General features: G+C 40.7%; 1 protein-coding gene across 1 annotated transcript in view; it reads right to left on the bottom strand.

The window, feature by feature from the left end:
- Window positions 1-12,265, bottom strand: part of LOC141946946 (IgGFc-binding protein-like) — a 60,873-nt gene that overhangs the window by 2,309 nt on the left and 46,299 nt on the right. The window contains exons 66-76 of the mRNA XM_074877416.1: window positions 11,510-11,674; window positions 10,920-11,044; window positions 9,864-10,132; window positions 8,434-8,642; window positions 7,813-7,954; window positions 6,345-6,595; window positions 5,113-5,242; window positions 4,284-4,452; window positions 2,894-3,070; window positions 1,357-1,487; window positions 247-446 (exon numbers count right to left, since the gene is read on the bottom strand). Of these exons, the coding sequence (XP_074733517.1) occupies window positions 247-446; window positions 1,357-1,487; window positions 2,894-3,070; window positions 4,284-4,452; window positions 5,113-5,242; window positions 6,345-6,595; window positions 7,813-7,954; window positions 8,434-8,642; window positions 9,864-10,132; window positions 10,920-11,044; window positions 11,510-11,674 (1,968 nt within the window). The remainder of the gene's footprint in view (window positions 1-246; window positions 447-1,356; window positions 1,488-2,893; window positions 3,071-4,283; window positions 4,453-5,112; window positions 5,243-6,344; window positions 6,596-7,812; window positions 7,955-8,433; window positions 8,643-9,863; window positions 10,133-10,919; window positions 11,045-11,509; window positions 11,675-12,265) is intronic.

Below are 12,265 nucleotides of genomic sequence, written 5' to 3'. Positions count from 1 at the left end.
TCAGAGTGTAATCATATACTTTCTCCAAGTGCCTGCCTTGAGGACTCTGGCAGGCAGAGTTTCAGAGGCAGATCAGGTGATCTGGTCTCTCTTCCATTCCTCCAGAGACGAGAATTTTATTAAACATTTGCTTTTTGTTTCTAATGCAAAATTACATGTTAAGGAGAAAGAGGAGATTGTCAAAATAATTAGCAGAAGAAAATATTTGGTGCTGTGGGAGCTGTCTGACCCACAGAGAGACTGTACCTCATAATATTTGTTGAGGTATGTGCAGCCACATTGTTTGTAAGGCACACAGTCAAAATCACTAAGAACATAGCCAGGGAGACATTCACAGCCTTCAACACAAGGTGATTCACACTCAGAGGGGCTGGTCAAGTCATTGCAAGACGCTGGGCATGCAGACATGCATGAGCTGTAGTTGCTGTTGGCAGGACACGATATACCTGTAAAAATAAGGAGAGTCCAGTTATAGCAGGCCTGCTGTGCCTTACTTACAAATGCCCTTTGAGATCCAGAAGGTGTTACCATTTTGTAGGAGGCAATATGATGGACACACATACACAGAGATGTGCATACATATATAATAATACTGAAATTATAAGTAAAGCGCTCCAAAGTCAGGAAATCCCTTGTCAAAGCTATTTGTATGATGCGCTCTCATTCCTGGTGTTCACTGATCTCAGATAACGTCTTACACATTCAGGGCAGCCATCCCTGCAAGTACCAGAACTGTTTCACTACTCTGGGAATGGTGTTTCACCAGGAATGCAAAGTCATCAATCGTGGGTGTCGCAGGGGACATATGATTCGATGAATCTCCCAACTTGGAAAAAAAAATTAGGAAAAAGGTTTAAGATTATTATAAGTTCTATTTCAGCATATTTTAGTCTGAAAGATTTGGAGTTTTCAGTTGAATCTTTTTTATCTTGAAATTTCACAGGCAAAAAGGAGAATTAGTATATTTTGTAGATTTAAAAAGAAATTTAAATGTAATATTTTGCTTCAGATCTGTGGCTTGTGACATTCTCCAAAATTTTAACTTTTTTGCCCAGTTGGGAATGGGGACATTTTCTTCTCTCACAAAACTTCTGATGACAGGGGAGCTGACAGCTCCACTTTCCTAAGTAGCTTTCTAAGCTGGGGTCTCAATGCGAATGTCAGCATAGGACACAGAAGAGAGGCCAGAAGAGCAAGTGTGCATGCTAAACTGTGAACAGTGATTGAAGCGTGAATCAACATGCTTTTACTCTCTGAGAAGCTCTGATACATGGTGCATCCAGGAAAAGCCTCAAATCTCAGATTTTGAGAGTCCTTCAGGCAGAAACCATACTTTCTGGTTCTTCCTGTGCTTACCACAAACTGTCTGTTGCCTCCAGCCTTCCATACTGACTCCTTGCTGCTGACAAGCCAGCACGTATTCCTCCAGACTGTGACATAAGGTAGCATCCTCATCTCCTTCCACACACATATCAAACAGGCAGCTCCTACGTGCAACATGAGAAAGCATTCATTCCCCATACCTTTGTTATTGTTTATTTTCAGCTGCTTTTCTGTCTGACTCTGAGTTAGTTCCATTTTCCTGTGCCTGGCTGACAGGAAAACAGAATAAAAAAACCACAGCCACATGACTGGAAAGATCAGGTCATTTGTTGTACAGCTGCTGCTGCCATGCAAGGTATTCATATATGAACAAGCAATAAACAGGTACCTGACTGTTTGTCACAGTAAGTTATTCTTTGCTATCTGCTTCTGTTTTAGGCTAGCATGGCTGCATCTAGCTTATGGAGTACTTTTTAGTGTTGCTAATTCTTATAGCTGGACTACAGACTTCTTTCAATACATGGGTGCCCTCCCCATGTCCATATGCCTTGAATATTGACACAGAATTCTGTTTTACCCAGTGTTTGTTTGCCACTGCTACCTTCTCAGGTTTGCTCATCATCTGAATATTCAGGGCCTGATTTTCAGAGGCATTGAGATCTGAGACGAGTGGGTTCTGCAGGTATGCAGCACCTCAGAAAAATCAGGCAACCACTAAGAAGGTAGAACAGGCTGCCCAACCAAATTCTTGAGTGAGGAGAAAATTAGGCTTATGTTAAGAATCAGGTTATATACATCGAAGCCAGTGGTCCAGTTTATTTGGCTTAAGATACCTTCACATACTTCTCATAGCTAAGATGGACTTTGAGGTGGACATTGTGTATCTTTAAACATTAGGTACAACTATATGACTAAAAAAACTGGGAGCTACTTGGCAGTTTTGTGACTGAATGATGGATGAATGATGATGTGGGGATGAATCAACAGGTTTTGTACAGCTCAAAATTAGGTGTGTAGGAATTGTATATGTAGGAGACAAGAGAAGCCTTGAAACACAGCAGAGGCAACTTTCTTGAAGATACTGGGTTAGTTACTCTTCACTAATCTGGTTTTTTGCACTTCTCTATGAAAGATTCAAGAAGTGTCACTGACAGCTTCAGCCTCTGTGGCTATAGCATGAAGGCTAGATTTTATGAAGCTAGTAGAGCTAGGTACTAAATTCTCACTGAATATATGAGAACTGCAAGCACGCTGGAAATCCCAGCATACAGGTATAATGCTTAACACTGCTGCTTCATCTGTGTAGGAAAAGAGGAAAGCTACTTTCTAGAGCTAATAGAAAAGTGAAACTCTAAATAGATGGAAAGACAGATCATCACTATTATTTAAAAATAAATAAGGGAATTTAAATATATCAATAATGGAATCACTGGGCCCAGTTCTCCAAAACATTTACTGTCCTCAATTCCTGTTAACACCCTGGAGACTGAAGATGCAAAGTTCTTGTCAGAAACTATCACCAAAATAATTTTGCAAATGGGAACAACAACTGTCTGCAGTAGGCACTTACGTGAAATAGAAATCTGGTGAAACTGTAGAATGACACTTTAAGAAAGGACCATTTGAGTCAGTCAGGATTTGACATCTTGAAGTTTTGCTTACTTGCCCCAGCTCATTTTCATTGCAGCCCTGGAAGAGCCCTGGATCTGGTTCCTCCTCAGACTCATCTTTTGAGCTGACATCTCGTCTGTAAACGAAGTCATTATGAAACCATCAGTTCTCTGTATATCCAACATTCATGGTACTACTCTCTAAGTAACACCCCAAGAGTACTTCTGCCTTGTGGTGTAAGTGTAAGCTTATTTCTCTCTCACAATTCATCCTGAATGAGAAGGAGATAGATAAAGCAAATCAAAGATGTACTAGAACACTTCCTACCATCTCAGATTTATGGGTATTTAAATTAAAAGGGATATCTGTAATTATCTCTTCGAAAATTTTGCATGACACAGACTTTGTCCAATGCTTCCTTCATCCAATCTATTCAATAAAACTTAAACATTGGTCAGAATGATGCAGCTGGAATAGACCACTATTTCTTGGACATATGCTCACTTTCACTGAACAACTGGCTGCATGTCTGAAGTGCCAGAACTCTCCTGTAGGCATAGTCTCCAGAGCCCCTTCTATGCTCAACACTAGCCTACATACTGCTTTCCACTATTCTGGCAGAGAAGTTTTTCTAGCCAGATTATATCCTGACAGCTAATACAATTTCATTTACTTGCTGAAAAAATTCTGTGTTAGTGGCTAAGCAACCTCCAAAGGTCTTTCAAAGCAAATTGAGAAAGAAACAAACTTCTTTCCCTACCTCTTTCAATGTTCTGTATGGACTAATTAGCACAGAATTTGCCTGACCACGAATATGATGCTCATTCATACTCAAAAGAATGTCCTTACTTTTTGTGTAATAGCAGAAAACACTAGATAGCCATGAAAGTAAGGAAATTAGAATCTTCAAGAACATCTTCTGGGAGGAACTGTGAGTTTATCTTGATGGATTTCAAAGCTACCTTCATGTTCCAGAGGGAGGGATGACACTGAACCAGGATTTGCCCTTCCTCAGGCCCATCCAGCAAAACATGATGTATTTATCTTTGCCAGGAACCATGGCAAAGATCTTATTCACCTCTGTGCCCTAGCAGTTGTAATGGCTGTGACTCCAAAGAGGGATACTGAACTGGAGTAATACAGTGAGAGTTCAGGCCTCTTTTGGCTAGATAGAAGGGCACTGATAGTTCACCTTAGTGATGAGCAGGAAAAGTCCCTACACACAGACGAAGGGAAGAAAAAAGACCAGAAATAAGACAGCGTAGTTATTCCTGGATATTAACTATGGCTTAATTCACTCACTTCCAGTGACTGTGCTTGCTGTGGATATTAAGTAGAAAATTAAGTACCTGAGACGAGAGGTTGTTCTTTTCAGAGGAACTTTCCAGCTTTCACCAAATACATTCACATTCTTCACCCAAACACCATCTGGATTTGTGAAGTCATTTCTGTATCTCCCATCAAAGTCACCACACAAGCCTTCTACTCTGTTTCTGTAAGTGTTGGCCAGCTTTATATCTAGGGAAGTTCAGAGGGAGAAAAGCCATTACACAGAAATCTTTTCTTCTGAGTGTATGGAAGAGGTTGAAAGCAGTGCCGTGTACCACATTTCATGATTCAGATCAGAGCTGGTAATGTGACATGGGCTTCATACGTAGGATATGAACACAGCCCTGAACATACATATTCATACATGTATTCACGGGACTGTTTCTGTGCTCTGCAACATGGATCATGTAAAAAGTAATTTCTTGCAGCCAATAAAGTATTATGTAACATGACATCACCACCTGAGTGCTCTTAGTGCATACTGCTTACTGCTTTGCAACTAATTGACTGCACCATCCACTTTTTGCCCTTCACTTTACAATCCACTTGCTTATTGAGAAACAGAATTCCTATAAAACAGATCTTTTCATTCTGCAGTTGGAATTTTAGGGTCTGGAATGATGGTCATGTGCATAAATGGCCTGGTGCTTCCACCATACACTCAGAAATAACATGGCTATATTCTGTTGTAAATCAGGAGTAATTTTCTGGAAGTTCATGTTACAAAGGGCCATAGCCTCAAAGGGTGTAGGTTTCTAATTTTGCCTTGGGTTTAGACCTCCTTTGGAATGACAACATTTTTTGAGACAGTGCATAAATATTCCCGCACATTGTCTTAGTATCACTTACCTGCATTTTGATTGCCATCAAAGCTCAGATATAAGCCAAAATCTGTCTCCAGGTAAATTCTTGTTGTCCTCTGATATATACGAATACCTTCATGAGGATGAGCAGGGGGTCTCACCCTTACACCATCCAACTAACAAGGAAAGAAAAAGTTACAATTCATAATACATAGGCCAAATTCAAATCTGGCTTCAGTACAGGTCAACGCTACAAATGAACACTCCTCTTCTCTGGTCTTATGATAAATAAATCAAATAATTTAACCAGGTAAAAAACTCAGTATTCAATTTTTTAAAGTTAACAAAATCATCTATTGAGGAAAGTGATCTGGACACAGTATTTTCGTATAATTCTAAGAGATTTCTACTATTGAGCTAAAAATGTATATATGAGCTATGTATACTCTTATGCAATAGGAAGGAAATGAAGTTTTCCTAGCATAATTCACACTTTTCCCTACCACTGATAAAAATTTGTATGATTTGGGAATACAATGGAAGATTGGCAAAGACGATTGTAAACACGCTCAAGTGACTTGCAGTTGGGGTGTCAAAAACCACATATATCTCACTAATTGTTGTTTAGCTTTGCGTGCTTTACGGATAGAATGTCTGCATTTAGATAACACAGGCCTGTGAGAGACTCGGAGTCATCCTGTTGAACATCCTTGAGATTTCTGCCCTGCTGTGGCAAAGATCAAAGCACAGTGGAAAACTACGCCTGTGAAAATCCCTGATATATATAGGTGAAAGTAACAGGTTCAAGATCTTTCCTTTCTTCTCCTCCCTCCAGCTAGCAAGGACCAAGCTCTGCGGTGCCTGCATCCCCGCTTGCGTGCCTTTGCCTGGGTGCTGCTGTGGTGATCCCCCAGGTCACGAGGTAACGGGAATAAATTTACTCTTTGTATTTCATCCGTGGTTTTGTGATTGTTCCTGCATTCTGCCTGTGTTGGCTCACACAAAGGTTTTATTGTAAGTCTTGGGATATTTGGTGTTTTATTTCTAAATCTCTATTTATTTATTTATTTGTCTGAAGTAGAATTATATCCTTCATAGCGATAGAGAAGAAAGACTCGACACAACTGAAAATCACATTTGTGGTTGCCCCATAGCACTGCCTTAATAATACAGTTAGCTTTAATGCTTAAATTCTTCAAAACAGACATTTATTACTCAAAGGTGTTTTGCTCCAAGGGAGGGCCTTTCTCTGTGCTCTGCAGTCAGTGAGAGACTTACCACAAGCTGCTTGTTCTGCCTGAATCGCACTGTGTGATTGTAAACATTGATGAGAATCTCTTTCAGGTAAGTAATGCGTCGACTTTGACGGAGAGGATAGTTCATGCCTTCAATGCTGAACTGCGTCAGAGTATCAGGTAGGTCAGGGATGGTCTGAGCCAGAATATACGTGTATTTCCCTTGAAAGTGGTGCACCAGACCATCGAAGGTGATGTAGTGTGGGTCGCCCATGACCCGGCATTTCCCAAAACCTAAAGGGAAAAAGCTTTATTATTCTCCAGTCTGAACGTGCATGTGCCAGATCCCATGCATGGATCAGTTTAAAATAAAATAAAAATGGTTGCTGCTAGCATGCAGGTCTCTTAAAGTAAAGATGGGTGCTCAGGCATCACCCTGGTGAATGGGCACTCAAATGGAGAGATGGCCAGAGAAACTCATTCCTCTGCTGAGAACCAGTGTGAGCCAACTGATCTGAAGCAGAACATTACAGTTTATAGGCTTTAGAGAGACTAAGTTGTGCACACTGGTCCTCTGCAAAGGAATGACTCTGCCACACAGCATGGCTTGCAGTGGGGGTCTTTGAAATGTTGGTTTCACAATCCTCAGCAATATGTTGCTACAAAAGTACTGGAACATGAAAAGCAATGTCTAATTTTGACTGGCTCACTACTGTCACACTGACATCTTCTGAGGTTCCTAAACTGACCATTGGGTTCACCAGAGCTACAGATGCAGCCACTATCATCTAGATATTCTCCTTGACCATTGAATGCAGAGCAAACCATTATTCCAGGAGCAAGGCTCTCCTTAAGACTGCTCGGGTGCCTCTGCTGTGGTATTTTGCCAAAATGGAGTAGGGAGAGGCTGGATTTGCATTATACTCTTGTAGGACCTATGTCATACTATTCTTCAAAATTGTAGAGTCACTAGGCAATGAGATATCTCCTAAACAATTCAATTTACCTAGAGAATATGGGATTAATTTTTCTTAGCCAAAGCAACTACTGAACCAAAAGCACCAAAGTTCTCTGACTGGCCTATTACATATCTGTTCAGAGCTGCTCTGTCTTGTTTTACCTTTTTTTTTTTTTTTTTTGTGTTCTTAAATCAACATGCAATGGGAAAAACAGGATCATTGCCAAAGGATTCACAGACATGTCTGAGTTTTGGTTTTGGTAGATACAGTGCAAATTTTTTTCTTCTTTTTCTTTTAAACTAGTCAGACTGAACTGTCAAATTTCTGGATGTAAGTTAATTTTCAAACTCATGTTCCACTTCCCTCTACACTGGAACTTTCTCTTCTAAGAACTTTTAGTGTTCAATAATATGTTGTCAATAGCACTGTCAGAGATGCTTTCTTTCCCTGTGGAAAACACTGGAAGTGCCATGGAAGAAAGAATGAACACCCACATCCTTTCTCCTTCTCCAGCCCTCATGGAACACCAAATGAAGACCTGCCTGCACATACCTGTTGGATTGCACTTGTGTTTTCCATTGTTGATCACACAGGTTTCTTTAGAATCACAGCTATAGCTCTTACATTTGATGACACCGTTCTTCTGACACTGGCATCTTTTGGTGCAGTGTGGAGTTATCCAAGTCTCTCCAGCCTGGACACAAGTTGTGTTAATAATATGTTATCAAGGTGCTCAGCTTTGCAATGCAATACCAGTTCACCAGCAGAGGGTGTGGGGGCTGTCTAGGTGCAACCTCGCCAGCTGGCTATTCCACAACTACTCAATACAGGTGTAGTCTCACCAAGAGCCTGGGAGGGGGGATCCCAGTCCATTTATCTTATTGTCTTTGACATGAGAATTTGAACATAAAACAGGACTAGAACGGATTGCCTGAATAACTCTGATCAAGAGTCAAGTTCAGGTTTCAAATATGCCTCAATTTTGACCTCGGATGCAAAGCACCAAGCTCCTGCATCTCCTAATACCTGAGCCTGTAGCTTTTATCAATCAGATGAAAGGTATTTAAGAGGTAGACTCTGAAGGTTTCTCTCTCTCTCTCATTCAGATGGGCAGGAAACCAGCTTTCTACAAGTTTTGCAGCCGGGGATTTGTTCCACAGACGAACTACTTACACTGTAGTAATTGTTGTCATCATCCCTGCAGCCACAATTGCTCAGAGGTACACAGTTGCCATTACTGAGCACATAATTATCATCACACTCACAGCCCTCTGTGCACTCTTCTGTCTTCTCACAAAGGGAAGATGCAAAAATGTCATTGCACGTTGATGGGCAGATGGAGACACAGTCCGTGTAATGGCTGTGAGGTGTACAGGGCAATGCTGTGTGGGTGAAGAGAATAGAAGCAGTGTTATTAAATACATTTAGAAAGTGCACTGCAAACACACGTGCCTGTCTGAAAGCTACCACTTGGCCTATAAAATGGTAGTATAGAATTGCCTTTTAGTAGCTGATTTTGATCATCAGTTTTGATTTTTTATATTTTATTTAAATAAAGAACAAAACCAAAACAGAGGGCCCTCTCTGGAGCTGCTGATTCAGTTCTATTACAGGTATGTCTGAACTGGTGGCACCTGGTGCTAGATCATTCAGATTCAGTATTCCAACTCAGCTGCAAATGCCTATTTGGGCACTGCTAGCCATGAGAATCTTCAGGGCAAATTCCTTAGAATGTTCAACCCTCCAATGATGCAAAATAGATGTATATCTAGTTTAACCACAGACAAACACCTGCAAGAACAACAGATACACATTGTCAGATTGAAGATTTATCTAGCTCTACACCCTATTTCTGCCAATGACTAGAGATTCATAATGGAACAGTTCAAGAAACAGGGTAGCAGGACAAAGGGTTCATTTGTCCAGTATTTTCCCTCACTCCTGGCAAGGAGGCAACTAGGAATTTCTGATGGGCCTATTCAACGTTTATTTGGCTTGTTTTTTAACCAGTTAATTGTTTTGTCCTCCACAACATTATGTGATAATTAATTCCACAATGTAATACTAAATTGTGAAAAAAACAACAAAAGGAAATCCACTGTGTAATCTTTACTCATTTTTATATAGTTTTTTTGTAGCTTTGTTGAATGGGTGGAGTGAGGCACATACACTGGAAATTAATTTGAGAACGTGGCCCTTAATAAGCAATTGGCCAAATTGCAGTTTTCATTCAAAACACAGTGAGTGGCATTGAGCCCTGTGTCCTAACACAGTATCTCACTTTGTTTTAGTCTTCTGGTTATATAATTTCTCCATTTTAGTCTCATTGCAATAACTCATGGCACTCATTTGGCTACTAAAGCCATTCTAACTCTACATTACTATCCATAACTTGTATAGTCCCATGTTATCACTGCGTTTAGCTCAACCTGAACACAGTTCAGTGCAACAATGGAGTCATAAAATCATCATAATAGAATTGCATTTTGTGAGAATTTGAGTTTAATTTTCTTTGACAAAACTTGTTCACCTAATACTGCTAGTTTGTTTTCATGCTTTCAGCCATCCAACTTTCATTTTTTTTCACTTATTTATGCACTTACGACAGAATGTGCTATTCCTCCATTTAATGGTGACTCCATGATTCCTGCAGGTGTCCACATAGACTTGAACTATGTCGCAGAGAGCGGACTTCATGCCGTCATATTGGCACATGTCATAGATGCAGATCTGTATGAAGTCTTCAGGCTTGACTAGATTATGACATGCTTTGAATTTGTCTGATTTTAAGACATTGCACTGGCTTTCAATGACTGGTTTATTCTCAGCAGTGCAAGGAGGAACATCATCTTCTCTTAAGTCTGATAAACAACTGCATGAAAGCAGAAACACAGCTGCATTTTGGTTCCAAAGGCATATATGATAGAGACTGAAACTGAAAAGTTTGTTTCTACTGAAAGGTATTAAATAACGCTAAACACTACAGTCTTCGTTTTGTCTATGAGTGAAAGATTAAATAACGCTAAAGACTACAGTCTTCATTTTGTCTATGAGTGAAAGATTAGGCAGAAGTAGACCTGCCTGGCAATCACCATGCTGTGTCTGACCCTCGTTACTCTCACTGAACTTGACCCTGACTAGAGGATTGACTTCTCATCTTGACCTCAGACCTGTCTCGTCACTGCAAGCTTGTGTGGTGATCTGGACTCCTGGCTGACCCTGGCTTCCACACTTGGGCCTGCCCTGCTTGTCTCACTCAGGTAGTGTGGGATGGGCCCTAGGTGGTGAGGTCACTGTTCTCTTGGCTGTGTTATTACCCCTGGCTCCCTGTCCCTTAGGGAGTAGCTGGCCCTCACTCTTCCCCAGCACCATCATCTTGCTTTAGGTGTTTTCAATGCAAAATAAACAGAGGCTATGTCCACACGTGGACTGCCCCAAAGCCTAATTCCTCAAGTGTGTATGTAGATCAATAGAAAGGCTATGGTTTCCCTCTGGCCTGTGCAGTCACTTCCTGTGTGATGGCTTCTTTTTGAGCTTCAAATTCAAGAAAAGTCTCATATACACTACTTTTATGCTACAAAGTAGTAAACAGTCAAAACAATTGGAAGACGACTGTTTCCTGAAGGAAGATGGAAGGTATGAAGAGAAGTTACATTTACCCTTCATCACTGTCTTTCTCCACTTTCCAGCTATTTCCAAACTGTGTGACACTGACGAGTGTACCATTGCGCAAGGACAGATCATCTTCACGATTATCATTGAAATTACCACACATGCCATGTACCTGCAAATGAACAAGCACCATATTCTAAGGGCAGTCTGTTCTACATCAGCTTCCCCAATAACTTCTTATTCATTGCCCATGAAATGATGTAACCAAATCATCACCAAATCACCAACAACCTATCTTGTACCAGACATTTAAGACATACTCACTAGTGTCTGACTGCACCCATGGAGAAATAAAATAGAAACTACAGTAAATTTGTGGCTTCCTAAGGCTTCAAGGTGTTTTATTCTATAAGTTAGATGTATTCCCCTAGCCAGGTAATCTTCCTTAACTACCCCCTTGGAACACAAGGAAATTGTTGTGAAGAGAAAAAAAATAGAAAGGAAAAAAATTACATGTGTTACAATACAGCTGCAAAGAAAGATGCAACAGCAAAACACAGGAATAAAAGAAATTAAAAGTAAATGCACAAAGCAGTGGTTTTGAAACAGTGCCAGGTGTTTACATACTAAATCTTACCTTTGAGAAATAAGACTGTGGGAGGGTGATTTCCAGATGGTGATTGCCATCATATTTCACTATCACACCAAAGTCAGTTTCCACTACTATAAATCTGCCAACTTTTCCAATGGACACGCCTTGCAACCGGTTCTCCACTGGAGTGTAGACTCTCTCATTGTTCAACTGGAGAGACATGTTATTTGTCAGTATGGACATACTTCCATGAAAGCTTTTCTGCTCACAACCTATATTCCTTGCAATGCTGAAGATTTCTTTATGACAATTTTAGCTCCTTTACACTTCCACCATTGCATATTCCAACTATAGGTTGCAGGAATCAGCCTTTTAGCTGAGGACAGCTGGGCAGGACTCATCGCCTGTGCCTTTAACAGGGAGCTGGAAAGGTCCCTGACAGCGAGCAAGCTCTTATCCACCCGTAGGGTGGATTTCCTGCCTCCAGTACTGCCATGGATGCCTCTGCTATTCTGGACCAATACAGTATGATTTGGTTTTTCCTCTGCTCTTTTTAGGTAGCTATAGGTGATTGGGTTGACAACAGCTATTGAAGTGGGGAGACCCATTCTTTAGGTCAGGCAACAGTTCTCCAGTCTGGGCGGTCTGGGCTCCACCTCCAAGATATGGCCAATGGAACAGTAAACCCAAACCAGAAGCCCTGAGAACTAGTGAGAAATGGTATTTCCCCATGATATCCAGCTAATGGAGGTGCCCACAAGTATTAAGCATACGTGTACATATTCCTTAGGAAACATGAAG

The sequence above is a fragment of the Strix uralensis genome, chromosome 9, assembly GCF_047716275.1.
Source record: "Strix uralensis isolate ZFMK-TIS-50842 chromosome 9, bStrUra1, whole genome shotgun sequence".
Taxonomy (NCBI): Eukaryota; Metazoa; Chordata; class Aves; order Strigiformes; family Strigidae; genus Strix; species Strix uralensis.
Note: the sequence above shows the minus strand (reverse complement) of the source record. Positions and strands in the feature narration are given on the sequence as shown.